Source organism: Saccopteryx leptura, chromosome 5 (assembly GCF_036850995.1).
Source record: "Saccopteryx leptura isolate mSacLep1 chromosome 5, mSacLep1_pri_phased_curated, whole genome shotgun sequence".
Lineage (NCBI taxonomy): Eukaryota > Metazoa > Chordata > Mammalia > Chiroptera > Emballonuridae > Saccopteryx > Saccopteryx leptura.
The window spans coordinates 211,367,129-211,381,592 of record NC_089507.1 but is presented as its reverse complement, the minus strand read 5'-3'; the positions used below and the strand labels follow the sequence as shown (position 1 = coordinate 211,381,592).

Below are 14,464 nucleotides of genomic sequence, written 5' to 3'. Positions count from 1 at the left end.
TCCAAGGAACTAATTCTCAGATCCTTGAGAGTTTGGGACCAGGGAGCTTGGGGTGACAGTTGCAAAGCAGTTATGTAGAGGAATAGAAGTGTGGGGCCCAGTCCTGCCTCAGCCACTGGACCCTTACTTCCAGGTCCAGCATGGGATCTTCCCTGTGCCAGTGGGACCCTCCCTAGGCCTGAGGGGTGGCTGTTTTGGGGGCTGGTAGAGTGAACTTGGGATGCCCACGTGTGTGGCTCCTTACGGTGAGGGGCAGAGTCAGAGACGGGAGGAAAAGGGAGGGCAGGCAGCTCCCTCCGTCACGTTCCTCCGTGGAATTCAGAGGAGACCAAGAAGTCTGAGTTCGAACCTCATGCAGATATATTTGTCAAGGTAGGAGAATAGAAGATACTTTGTTTAACAGTTTGCTAACTTTTACTCATACACACAGTATGTGGGCCTCCATTTGTACCATGCTTAGGGCCGGCAGGACTCTTTAGAAATCCTCCTAAGCCTGACCTCTGTAGGGGTCTGGCTGACCTTCCCAGCACCCTGTCCCCTCCAAATCCAGCTGACCCCTTTCTGTCTTCTCTCCCCAGGAGAGCCACTGCCCGGGAGAGGCGACCCGGGCACCCTACTAGGGTGACGGCCCCTGCCCCAAGGGCTGGGACCATGAAAGGCCTCGGTGACAGCCGCCCCCGCCACCTCTCCGACAGCCTGGACCCACCACACGAGCCCCTGTTCGCAGGGCCTGACCGCAACCCCTACCTGCTGTCGCCCACGGAGGCCTTTGCCCGCGAGGCTCGCTTCCCCGGACAGAACGCTCTGCCAGGGGACGGCCTCTTCCCGCTCAACAACCAGCTGCCACCGCCCAGCAGCACCTTCCCGCGCATCCACTACAACTCCCACTTCGAGGTGCCGGAGGAGAGCCCCTTCCCCAGCCATGCCCAGGCCACCAAGATCAACCGGCTGCCCGCCAACCTCCTGGACCAGTTTGAGAAGCAGCTGCCCATCCACCGCGATGGCTTCAGCACCCTGCAGTTCCCCCGCGGCGAGGCCAAGGCCCGCGGCGAGAGCCCCGGTCGCATCCGCCACCTGGTCCACTCGGTCCAGAGGCTCTTCTTCACCAAGGCGCCCTCACTGGAGGGCGCGGCAGGCAAGATCGGTGCCAACGGCGGCAAGAAAGGCGGCTTGGAGGACGGCAAGGGCCGGAGGGCCAAGAGCAAGGAGCGGGCCAAGGCCGGGGAGCCCAAACGGCGCAGCCGCTCCAACATCTCGGGCTGGTGGAGCTCCGATGACAACTTGGACGGCGAGGGGGGTGCCTTCCGCAGCGGGCCGGCCTCCGGACTGATGACGCTGGGCCGCCAGGCAGAGCGCAGCCAGCCGCGTTACTTCATGCACGCCTACAACACCATCAGCGGGCACATGCTCAAAGCCGCCAAGAACAATACCGCCGAGCTGACTGCCCCGCCCCCCGCGCCCGCGCCCCCGGCCTCCTGCCCCAGCCTCGGGGTGGGCACCGACACCAACTACGTCAAGAGGGGCTCCTGGTCCACTCTGACTCTCAGCCACGCCCACGAGGTCTGCCAGAAGACCTCCGCCACCTTGGATAAGAGCCTGCTAAAGTCAAAATCCTGCCACCAGAGTCTAGCCTACCACTACCTGCAGGTGGGTCCCTTCCAGGGCAGGGCGGGGTGAGGGGTGTGAGGAAGGCACAGGGTGAGGCCCAACTGTGTCACTGAGTCACTTGGAAAGTCACTCCCTCAGGAAAAGGAAATGGGTCACTGGGGTACCTGTCCCTGAGGGGAGTCCTCCCACGGGTCATGCTCTCAGCGGACATTGATTAGGGCCCCTCTGAGACCAGCCACGAATAGAGACTAATCTAGAAGACAAATCGGGAAGCTGTGCCATCTACCCTGATAGGACCAATCACATGGCATTCAACTTGCACCCTCCTGCCACTCCCACCACACCAAACCGGGGGCTCCCTGAGGACAGGGACCGTAACTGGGGCAGCTTTGTGTCCCCGAAGCCCAGGACAGCGTTTGGCACAGAGGAAGTGCTCAGGAATGGGGGAGGAGAGGGGGTTAGGTGAACAGATGGACACTTAAATGAACAGAGCTAGGAATAAATACGACGTCGCCCCGATTCTTGGGACGCTGGGAGAGAAAGACACATGGTCAGACAGTCACGTCAGTGTGAGCAAAATGTTCTGGAGGTAAGCAAGCATGGAGGGCTGTAGGAGTGCAGAGGCACTCACCCACTCTGGGGTTTACTAGCTTCTTTCTTTCAAATGCTAATGTTTATTGAGGCGCTTATTATGCACCAAGGCCACACTCAAGGGAAGGAGCATAAGGCTCAGAGCTCTCAGCTGCTAGCGTCCCCCAGGTGTCTTAGGAGCAGGGAGGGGGGCGGAGCCCAAGCAGATGTGGGTGGGAGTTACAGGAAGCGGATTTTAGTACATGTCAAGATGGAAGGGGCCACTTGCGTGGGCAGTGAGCTGGCCTGCCTGGGTGGGGGCGGGGGAGTAGGCCAGGGCAAGCCAGCCCAGCCATCAGGGACACGTTAGATGCATTTCAAACCAGATGAACATCAAAGTCTGACAAAGCTCTGAGTTCTCGTTGTTTTATGTAAAATTTCAGACAGTGAGACTAAGGGGTAAACAGCGATTTCTTTTTCCAGTAGGGAGAAAACGACATCTCGGCAGTATTTTATAAGGCTTGTATGGCTCTCCGTCCACTTGCCAGTTTAGAAACATAAGCGAAGGTGTTGTGACCTGGCTTCCTCTCATAGTGGTGTGGTTGGTGTGATCAGGCGGAAATGATTCCGAAACACCGGGAACGGGTGGCCTGCAGACCCTGAGGTGGCGCTGCCTGCTTGTGTTGAGGTAGCAACGGGCTTTGAGCAGAAATATACAAGGCCACTTTCCCAAGGGACAGGTAGAGAGGTAGGGAGGCTGGACTAGCAAGTGGTTTGGGGGGTCAGAATGTGCAGGCTCTCATGACTGGCTGGGCAGTCAGCTGGGGAAGGGGGATCGGGAAGGCTGAGGGGAGCTCCTCGGGTGGGGACCCTCCCAGACAGGGACCCTCCCTCAGCTGGGAATCGGTCAGTGGCCATGTGGACACCAAGAGGAACGTGGTGTCTCTGCAGCCACGGGGATTGGGGAGTGTGCATTTGTGCACCTATTGAAGGCAGGGTATATCGTGTACACTGCAAACGCGTGTACCTGGCCATGCATGGTGAAGCATGCTAGTGAGGGTGTGCCCGCTGTAGGTGTTGAGGCGGTGCACGGCGAGCTGCGCACATGTTGAGATGTGTTCCCAGTGCAGTGGTGGCTAGTGTACGTGTGAGGCGTGTGAGTATGCTCTGTGTTCACGTTGTGTACTTGTTGGGGGTGTACACGGGATGTAGGGGCTGCTGGGGCGCATCCTCGATGAGGTGGGTGTGGGTGGGAAAGCGTGCTCGCTCTCAGCTGTGTACACGTGACGAGGCTTGTGTACTCTGGCTGGGCTGTGCATGCTCACTCATCGCGAGGTGACCGTCGACTGCGTGTGCATGTCCGTGTGTGTAAGCCGAACAGGGCTGTAGGTTTAGGCGCTGCCCTGGAGCAGCGGGCAGAGCCCGGCCCTAGAAGGACGGAGGAAGCCCCCTCTGTGTTGGTTTCTGCCACTGTAACCACTGGGTACCAGGGCTGCCTTCACAGATGTGATTTCACTTGTCCTTATCACAGCCCCCTTCCCTGGGTGGGATCCCCAAGGTTCACATGGAAAACTGAGCCTCTTTTCCAGCTTACTGAGTGGCTGCTCCACTCCTGAAAGCCAGCTCTCCAGTACCTCAGTTTACCCTCCTGTGTGATGTGGAATTGTGACTGGCTGCCCCCGTACTGATGTGCCAGGGTCCTCTGACCTGTCCTTCTCCACCATCCTAGGGCCAGGCTCTTGGTGTCAGGTCTGGGGGCCTCCCTCAGCCCTTGCCGTTCTCATCTGTGCAGTGGGATCATGAGCCATCCTCTGAGATGGCCGGCGAGGTGATGGGCGCACAGGGGCTGCTCCGAGAGGCCGCTGCAGTGGAGGCCTTTGTGATCAGACAGCCTTGGGCCGTCTGGCTGGGGCACCCAGCCCGGGATTCATGGAGAAATCTGAGGTCGGAGATGGGCAGGGACTTGCTGAAGACCCACAGTGAAGCTGCGGCAGCGCCGACTCCGAAGTCCAGCTCTCCTTCCCAGCCGGGGCTCTCGGCTGCTGGGTGGCTCCAATGGCAGCACCCAGCACCAAAAGCCGAACTCCGGAGGTGGGAAGCAAGAGAGCTTCAGGGCCGGGAGCCCTGACCCAGGTGATGAGCCCGAGGCCGAGGCTGAGCGGCCGGCGGCTCCCTGGGCGTGCGCTGAGGCCTTTGCGTCCATCCGCAGGTGCCCGGCGGGGGCGGTGAGTGGAGCACTGCACTGCTATCCCCACGCGAGGCGGACACCACACCCGAGGGCCACATCCCGTGCCGACGCATGCGCAGCGGCAGCTACATCAAGGCCATGGGCGACGAGGACAGCGATGAGTCTGGCGGCAGCCCCAAGCCCTCACCCAAGACCGCGGCGAGGCGCCAGAGCTACCTGAGGGCCACTCAGCAGTCGCTGGGTGAGCAGAGTAACCCCCGCAGGTGAGCGCGCTGGGCCCTCCCCCTGGAGCCCCGCCCCCCAGGCGAGTCCTGCCTCCGGAAGCCCCGCCCCCAGGCGAGTCCTCGCCCCTAGGCGAGCCCCTCCTAGTTATGCCTCTATCCTGGGAACCTCTACTTCCTCCCTGGCTGCTGCCCCCAGAGAGCCCAGACCCACGGATGAATCTTGCCTCAGTCAGACCCAGGTGAACCCAAACCCACAATGATCCAGGACTTCTAGGTAAACTCGTCCTCGGGTTAGTCCCCTTCCTGACATCCCATCCTTAGGTTGCCCCTTACGCTTTGACGAGTTGAGTTTGGAGAGTCCCTCCATTTGGTGAACCACCCCATAAGCCCCCCACAGTTAAGTTCTGATCACAGGTGAGCCTCAATCTTTGGTAAATTAGAAGGAGCGCCTCTCTAGAGTGACTGGCTCAGATAAATCCTGCCCATAGCAGTTACCTCCCCAGGTGAGTTCCAGTGTCATAGGGGCGCCGCCCCAGAGGACAGTCTAGTTCAGGTCAGGAGGACCGTGCCCACCACTTAGGCCAGCCCTGCCCAGGAAAGGTCAGTGGCTCCTCTGCCCGTGCCCTGTGGTGAGCTGCAGGACTGGGGAGGTGGGAGGAGCCAGAAGTCAAAGGGAAACAGACAGCCTTCACCTGTCCCATCATCACCCTGCCTGGAATTCCACTCTTCACACCTTATCCTGTCACTTTGAGACTTGGAAGAGTTAGTGGAAGTCTGAGCCGAGGTAACGTGCCCACAGCATGCAGCAGTTAAACCATGAGAGAGGTGAGGCTCCCCCATGCAGGGGACCCCGGGGGGTTAGGACAGCAAGGAAAGTGGGGGGGGGGGTACAGAAAGTCTGCGCACTGAGTGCAAAACAGGAGAAACTTGGAACAGGCGATTCAGAGCCCACTGAGGAAGAAAAGCAAAAGAAAGGCAGCAACAAACAACAGAAAGACTCAGAAGAATTCAAGAAAACAAGCTCAGTCCTAGTTTTCCGGCTACTGGGGTTGTGAACCAAGGCTTCATGGAGGAGGCTGAGGCAGAGACAAGAGAATAGGTCAGGTGACGGGGAGGGGAGAAGCCAGGGGTCTCACGGGGGCAGAAGGCCGGGAATGGCCCGCAGGGAGCAATTCAGGACGCCACCGGCCAGTCCCAAGTCAGTCCCTCTCGAAGCCTCAGTTTCCCCATCTTTAAGTGAGGGAGCTGAGCTGGGTGATCTAAGACCTGAGATCCTACAATCTGGTGACTGACCAGTGGGCACTGAAGTTGGAGAGGTGGTCAAGATGGGGGCACAGGTCTTGAGTAAGAGGGAATCAATAATAATGTAGTACTAGTAATGGATGCGTCCGTTAGCGCCTGCTGCACTCTGGGACCTACTGCCCCCACCCCACCCCGCACACTTGAACCTGCAGCACTGAATCCTACTCGTCACAACCCCGGCAGTCAGGCACAGGGTCATCCCCACTTAATAGGTGAGGAGACTGACACTTAAGGGTGATGGCTTGTCTATGGTCACCCAGCGAGGAAGCTGGATTCCAATCCAAGCCCATCTATATCAAGATCTTGATCTATCGGCTGCCTGGCCTCATCCCTAGAGGAGAGGAGGTGGAAGGTGAGGGTCAGGCAGATATGAGAAAGATGGAAGAGAAGGGGCCGTAGGGAGATTGGTGAGTCTTTGCAGGCCAGGTGGAGGCCACCTGGACATCGGGTCAAAATTAATGTCCTTTGGGCATCACTAGTCTGAAGTCAGTGCTGTGGGTCTTGACCTCACTTCCTCTGTCAAGTCTCTGAAATTGCCCCAGACCTGCAGGGGAGGGGGCTGTAGAATTGAGCTGGTACTGGCTACTTTGGGTTTAAAACAGTCAAAAGCAAGCTTGTGCTGCCACCTCGTGGCTGCAGCAGACATGACGGGTGAGGGCCTCCTGCACCCTCTAGCCTCTCAAGGCCTCTGGAAGCTGAAAGTGCTCCCTTGCTCACTGTCCCTCCTCCCCCCCCCCCCCGCCCCAACCACTACCCGGACTGGCAGTGACTTCCATTTTCCCTTCTGCCACTGAATGACCTTGCCTAGTCTGTTCCCCTCTGAGCCTCAGTTTCCCAGGCTGAACAATGCATGGGCTGAGCCCTGCCTGCTCCCCACCCCCACCAGGAGTCTGGACCGCCTGGATTCTGTGGACATGCTGCTGCCCTCCAAGTGTCCGAGCTGGGAGGAGGACTACAACCCGGTCAGCGACAGCCTCAACGACCCCAGCTGCATCAGCCAGGTGAGGGTGGTGGGCAGCCAGGAGGTCAGGGTGCTGGGCGGAGGCCCCGCACCCGCTGAGGACCGACCTCCAGGCCCGGCCCCTGTAGAGTGGTCTGCACTGTGCTCTGTTCAGTCTTGGTCCTCGAAGCTGCCTGTGTGTCTCTGCCCAGCGATGTCCTGCGGCTGGAGAGCAGTCACAGGGCCTGGCATTGCCTGGCCTACTCTGTGGGCCCTGAGGAGCACCCATACCACTGCTATAGACCCGAGAGCCCCGAGGGTAGGGAACTGGGGTGTGCATCCCAGCCTTGTCACTGACAACAGGAACCCGAGACAAGTCACCTCCACCCTGAGCCTTTCCCTGATTTACCACAGGAAGGTGATCATTTCTACTTCAAAGTGTGGTAGGGAATCAATGAGATGATGAACATAAAGTATTCAGTAAAAGATAGTTACCTTCACCATTTTTATTGTCATCTTGCTCTGTGTCCTCATGCAAATTACTTCTCCACTCTGGATTACTAACAGCAATAAGCTTTCTGTGCTGCATTTTGAATCCTCAGCTCCTTGAACCCTCACAGCATCCCCCAGAGGGAGCATTATTATTCACATCCCCATTTCACAGATGAGGACACTGAGGCTCAGAGAGGTGAGGTCACAGAGCTAGGAGGAGGCAAAGCTGGGCAGGGATCCAGGGCTGTCAGACCCAGCCCTGTACTCTGGCCGCTGCCAGGTGCACAGCACTTTAGAGTTTGCAAAGGTAGAACCAGCCAAGGACTGAGGGCTCCCCCGCTGGTGTGGATTTGGAAACAAGGCCCAGAGAGGGCAAACCAGCCAGTAGTAGCACAGCAAGGTAGCAAGGGAGCCAGACGCAGACCCAGCCTTCTCCCTGGGCGGGAACAGGCTATCGGTCTCACTGTGTGCAGTCCCTGGCCTCGGCTAATAGACTGCTTAGACTTAGAGCCAGAAGGCTTTAGGACCCCCAACTCCTCAACACACCCTTATTCCTAGCCGGGCCAAGCCTTTCCCAGGCCCCTGCCCTCAGCGCTGTCATTCCCAGACTCCAAGGAGACTGATCTCAGGTGTGGGGAGGGGTAGAGCACCCCAGCCATGGGACCCTCTGTCCGTACCACCCTCATCCAGGCCCCACCAAGTCCCACCTGAACCGTTGTCCTGGCCTTCGCGCCTTCCACCTCCATCCAGTCTGTTCTCAGCGGCAGGAGAGAGCTTGTGAAGATGTAACAGGTCATACCACGCCCCTGCCCCAGACCCTCCCGCAGCTCCCACCTCGTCCAGCTGAGAGCCAGAGGCCTGCCTGGGACCTGTGAGGCCCTGCCTCCCTCAGGGACATGATCTCGACTTACCGCCACAGTGTCTAGCCACACTGGCCTCCTCTCTGCTCGTCACCCACCCCCTCCCTGCCCAGGTCGTTGCATTTGCTGTTCCCTTTCCCAGAAGCATTCTTCTCTCAAATCTCCGACTCTTCCCTGCATTTCAGGTCTCGGCTCAAATGTCATCTCCTCAGAGGGACCTGTCCTCTCCCATAAAGGAGCCCGCAGGGCACTGTTCCCTTACCCTCCTTAATTTTCTTGACAGCACGTATCACTATCTATAATTGCATTTGTTTGTTTATTTACTTAGTATCTGTCTTGCTTTTAAGACTGAGCTTCCTGCAGGCGGGGGCCTTGCTGCCTTGTTCCCCACAGTGTCCCCAGCACGAGGAGGGCGTGTAGGTTTTTCCTGAATGGACGGCCTCCCTCCTTGCCTCTCCCCATCATGTTCTCTCGGCTTTCTGTCTTCTGTCTGTAGCTGCCTCCATTTTTCTCTCCCCTTGTTCACATTTTTCTGACTCTGTAGTGTGTCTTGTTTCCATGGTGCTCTCTGACCCGTCTGCATTGCCTGCCTGGCCCTGGCACCGGGACACCTTTGTCCTCTGGTGGCACAAAAAGGCGCTGGATCTCAGCCAAGCTGGGGACCCCAGCAGGTCTCTCCTATTACCCCGTGCCTGGCCCCAGCTCTGTCCTAGCACAGGACCCCCTGACCCACCAAACCTTTAACCCCAGGAGCTTGAGTGACCTGAGCCCCACTGGTGGCCCCAAAGTCCGAGGTACGCCAGTTCTAGCTGTCCCTGAGATCTTGAATCCTGCCAGAAGGAGCCCCTGCCCACTAGGTGTTGGTCTGTGCAGGCCCTGACCAGGAAAGAGAAGGCTCTGGGCTGTGTCCCTAATCTGTAGATGCTGGGGGCTGCCTGCCCAGCTAAGAGGCAGCAGGCAGGGCATCCATGGTGCCAGGGGCCAGCCCAGAGTAAGATGTGTAAACAGCAGCATACAAGTCCTCAGCAATGCCCAGTCCCAGAAGGAGTGAGCCTCCCATCCCTGGAGGAAACCAAGTGAGACCTCCTAGCACCTGGGCCTCAGCCAGTCCGAGGAGGAGGTTAGACCAGCCAGCCACAAGTTCTCTTGCAGCCGAGCCTGAACAACCAACCCCAGCCCCAGCCTTGGTCTCCCCATAACCCTCCCCCTCTCTTTTTACAGATTTTTGGACAGGCCTCCTTGATTCCACAGTTGTTTGGCCATGAGCAACAGGTCAGTATGTTTGCCATTCTTTTGTGCCCCAAACCCAGAATCCAGGGCTGAGCTTTAGGCCTGGCGCCTGAGTGGTCCTGGCTCCCAGCCCAGGCAGCTACAAGCGGAGCCGGCACCCAGACAGCCACCTCCAGTGAGGGTGGAGTCTAGGCTCGGTTGGTGCCCTGACCTTCTACTCCCTGGCCCTATTGCTTCACTTCTCTGTGCCTCAGTTTCCGCTTTCCAGAAATGGGAACGAATGAGCAAGGTTCTATGAATGGAGTAAGAAATAACCCCCGGATAAGGGAAAGCATTCCCCAAGAGTCTTCTGGCTCCCTCTGTCCTCACCTCCCCCCAGGCTGGGGAGAAGCGTGGGGAGACTTCTAATTGGGCAGGCTGGGTGCTGGTGGTATTGCCCTCCAGGTCCCAGCCCCCAGACCCCCTTTTTTTTTTTTTTTTGTATTTTTCTGAAGTTGGAAATGGGGAGAGACAGTCAGACAGACTCCCACATACGCCCGACTGGGATCCACCCGGCATGCCCACCAGGGGCGAAGCTCTGCCCACCAGGGGGCGATGCTCTGCCCCTCCGGGGCGTCGCTCTGTCGCGACCAGAGCCACTCTAGCGCCTGGGGCAGAGGCCAAGGAGCCATCCCCAGCGCCCAGGCCATCTTTGCTCCAGTGGAGCCTTGGCTGCGGGAGGGGAAGAGAGAGACAGAGAGGAAGGAGAGTGAGAGGGATGGAGAAGCAGATGGGCGCTTCTCCTGTGTGCCCTGGCCGGGAATCGAACCCGGGACCTCTGCACGCCAGGCCGACGCTCTACCACTGAGCCAACCAGCCAGGGCTGACCCCCTGACTTTTGTCCTTTTGGGGCCTCCAGCAAGACCTTTAAGGATGTCGGGGTTTTGGGACTTTCTGAATGCAGAGACTTTCTAGTTTTACAAAGGTTTATGGGCGTGGTGCCAGTCCTGGCACTGACTGTCCTAAGGGTGACCCCTCCCATGCATGCTCATCCTGCCCCTGGAAGTGGCCCTCTCCTCCCTCCCAGGTTCCAGCCCCAGGACCAGAAAGTAGAGCAAGAAAGGTGCTCTGAGCTCAACCCCTCATAGTGACCAGAAGTGGGCAAGGAATGTGTCTAAGGCCACACGTCCTATAGGGGCAAAAGTAAGTAGGACTGACCCCACACTTCCTGATGCCAGATGCGGATGCCTTATGTGCCTCCCGGCCCACGTCACAGTGCCTCTTGAACACAGTATCCCAGCAGAGAGTCTTTGGGGAGTCCACAGTGGCCAGGCCACCTCTTTCTCCTTTTACTTCAACAGGCATTTGGTAAGAATGTGTTCAAATACCAGACCCCCAGGGCAGTTCCCTGAACATGCCAACAGCACTAACCAGGTGACCCCCCACACCAGAGCTTGGGAGCATCTTAACCAACATTTATAGATCCTTGTAGTCACCCCACGGAGCTGCCTGTACTAGTAGGTACAGGTTAGCAGGTGCTAACTCTCCCAGACACTATTCTAAGCTCGTGATGTGATATATCTCAAGCTTGACAGCAATCCTATAAAATTTGGCCTATAACTAGCCCCCGTTTTATAGCTGGGAAACTGAGGCACAGAGCAGTGAAGTGACTTGCCCAGATTTATATTGTGAGGAAATGAACCAGGGATTGAAACCCTGACGGTCTAGTTCCAGGGCTGTGCTGTTACCGTGTAATCCCAAAGCAAGACCTCCTTGCCTTTGGCAGTCACAGGGGCCTCTCGGTATACTTCAGGTGGCAGCGTGGGGACGTTGGCAGTAAAACACCTGTCTCTTTCATAGCCCCTCCAAATTAATTTTGAATGTGCCATATTGCCTTTTTTCTTTTTTTTTTTTTTCTTTTTTTTTTTTGTATTTTTCTGAAGCTGGAAACGGGGAGAGACAGACAGACTCCTGCATGCGCCCGACCGGGACCCACCCGGCACGCCCACCAGGGGCGACGCTCTGCCCACCAGGGGGCGATGCTCTGCCCCTCTGGGGCATCGCTCTGCCGCAACCAGAGCCACTCTAGCGCCTGGGGCAGAGGCCAAAGAGCCATCCCCAGCGCCCGGGCCATCTTTGCTCCAATGGAGCCTTGGCTGCGGGAGGGGAAGAGAGAGACAGAGAGGAAGGAGGGGGAGGGGTAGAGAAGCAAATGGGCGCCTCTCCTATGTGCCCTGGCCGGGAATCGAACCCGGGTCCCCTGCACACCAGGCCAATGCTTTACCGCTGAGCCAACCGGCCAGGGCGCCACATTGCCTTTTATCAGCCCTGTCCAATAGAACTTTCTACGAAGACAGAAATGTTCTGTAATCCAAGCTGGCCGGTCAGGTAGCATAAGCAAATGAAATGTGAGTAAGGAAATGAATTCTTTATTTAATTTTAATTATACCTAAATAGCCACAGATGGTTAGTTACTGCATCAGACAGCACAGATTTAGACCTTTCTAAACATGCACTGCAAATCGCGTGATGTCATGTTACTTGATGCCGTGTCAGACAAGTATGCAGGCCTTTCATTTAGATAAGGCAACATTGACCCAGAGGATAGTGAGGGCCTGAGGTCATACAGCCTGGTCCAGAGCAGAGCTGCCCCCAGGCCCGTTTCCATCTTCTCCTCCATGTGGTACTCAGTCAGCTTCTCCTCCTTCCCTGTAGCCGCCAAGCTTCCTCCGAGACTGCCACCCAGTGTCCATTTTTGGCCCACAGACTCAGCTTATATTCTGTGATCCCCAGTTACCAGCATGGCCTGGAACATGAGTCAGGCAGACCCTTCCAGAACCCTTAGAGAATGTTTGGATGGTGAGGTCCCTCTGCTCATACCTTCAGCTGCAGATTTGGAGGATCTTCTTCGGTTCTCTCTGGGGGGACACTTTGAAGCATTCTAGATGAGATTGAATTAGAAATGAGGTAGTAAATAGCAATCATACTGCCATTCTCCAGACTGCCCATGGCAGACATCACTAATCAATCTTCCCTGCCACAACCCTCATCCAGTCTTGTTTTCTCACCAGACTATGGCATCAGCTTCATCCCTGGGCTCTGCCTCCATTCCAGACCCCCTCCCCAATTTTCACTCTGTATACCAGGGCTCGATTAATTTGGAGCGTTTGGTTCTTTTTTTTTTGTATTTTTCTGAAGTTGGAAATGGGGAGGCAGTCAGACAGACTCCCACATGCGCCCTACCAGGATCCACCGGCATGCCCACCAGGGGGCGATGTTCCGCCCATCTGGGGCGTCGCTCTGCCGCAATCAGAGCCATTCTAGCACCTGAGGCAGAGGCCACAGAGCCATCCTCGGCGCCCGGTCAAACTTTGCTCCAGTGGAGCCTTGGCTGCGGGAGGGGAAGAGAGAGACAGAGAGGAAGAAGAGGGGGAGGGATGGAGAAGCAAATGGGCGCTTCTCCTGTGTGCCCTGGCTGGGAATCGAACCCAGGACTCCTGCACGCCAGGCTGACACTCTACCACTGAGCCAACCGGCCAGGGCCTGGAGTGTTTGGTTCTGCCACTTACTGGTACCCCTGGTAGATGTCTACCCCTCAGTGCACATAGTATGAATTACCTCATTTAATGTTGACCATAATTCTATAAAATTTGGTCAGTAACTAGCCCCCATTTTATAAATGGTAAATATCTATAAATACAAAGTATGCATCTAGCATACCTATTGGCACCCCATTCCGACGTTCCTGACAGACCTTACTAATTGATTATAGCCTCCTCTCCCCCTTCCACCCAGAACTCAGATGTGGCCTCAAAATCTATCAGTCTATCAGGTTGGCCACACAGATATAACCTAGTTAATATTCTAGAAACTATCCTTAGCAGTTAGCTACTCCTCCATTGTAGAGATGGGAAAAGTGAGGCCCAAAGAGGTGAGATAGGCAAGTATATTTCAAAGGCCTACATGTGCTCACCCGGTTCTGAGTGAGATGGAATGGGGAGGAGAGGGGAGGGGAGGAGAGGGGAGAGTGGGCTGGGTTGAGGCCCCACAGACTCGACAGCCCTGCAGCTGAGCTGACCACAAAGTTCCCCATCCCTCTAGGCCGGACACAGCTGGCCCCTGATGCCTGCCTTTGCCTGGACAGGTACGGGAGGCAGATCTAAGTGACCAGTACGAGGCGGCCTGCGAGTCGGCCTGCAGCGAAGCGGAGTCGACAGCGGCAGAGACGCTGGACTTGCCGCTGCCGAGCTACTTCCGCTCCCGCAGCCACAGCTACCTGCGCGCCATCCAGGCGGGCTGCTCGCAAGAAGAGGACAGTGTCTCCCTGCAGTCCCTCTCCCCACCGCCCAGCACCAGTAGCCTCAGCAACAGTCGCACGCTTCCGAGTGAGTTCCGAGCTGAAAGGAGGGGTTTGGTTTTATTTGGGGGCGGGACAGGGCAGCCAGAGGGAAATGCTGGGGAGGAATTCGTGGTAGGCTGGCCAGGATGGGAGGGATGGTTAAGGAGCAAAAGCAGGAGGCCTTGGCGCTGAACTTCCCAGCAGCTGGTGGACTGGTGCGCAGATGGGGGTTACAGAGGCAGATGCCAGCTCTGGTGTTGGGGTGAACAGGTTGGGGAAGGCTCCGGCCTCTGGGATAGTATTTCGTTGCCCCCGGCTCTCCAGACCCTGGCTCAGAGCAGCCACCTGCTGGCGGGCTGGGCTCACTGACGCTCTGCCTACCTGTTGGGACTCAAGTAGGCAAATCTGTGGGCAGGGCAGGAACCTGCAGGGGCGGCAGAGCCTTCCAGGAGAGGCAGGCATCTGCTTCGAGTCCTCTCAAAGGAGTGAGTTTGCCAGTTTCTCTCATATTCACAATCAGGAACAAACTGCGCTTCCTGATACTTGTTCTGAACCCTCTGAAGATAACCCACGCGGGACCAGAGAAAAGAGAGGACCCTGTGTCCCAGAGCAAGCCATGGAAATTGTAGCACAATATTTGGTTTAGTAGGGAGAGCTTTGAGCTTACTCTGGCTAGCTGGTCCTCCTTCCTGGGTCTCCATTTTCCCATCTGTACATAAATTGGGGAGCTCT

The 14,464-nt window shown here is 57.0% G+C and overlaps 1 protein-coding gene across 1 annotated transcript in view; it reads left to right on the top strand.

Moving 5' to 3' along the window:
- DLGAP4 (DLG associated protein 4) overlaps nt 1-14,464 on the top strand; it is a 175,422-nt gene that overhangs the window by 106,013 nt on the left and 54,945 nt on the right. Inside the window, exons 3-7 of the mRNA XM_066383918.1 lie at nt 579-1,647; nt 4,388-4,629; nt 6,779-6,893; nt 9,406-9,456; nt 13,538-13,778. Coding sequence (XP_066240015.1) covers nt 652-1,647; nt 4,388-4,629; nt 6,779-6,893; nt 9,406-9,456; nt 13,538-13,778 — 1,645 coding nt within the window. The 5' untranslated portion in view covers nt 579-651. The remainder of the gene's footprint in view (nt 1-578; nt 1,648-4,387; nt 4,630-6,778; nt 6,894-9,405; nt 9,457-13,537; nt 13,779-14,464) is intronic.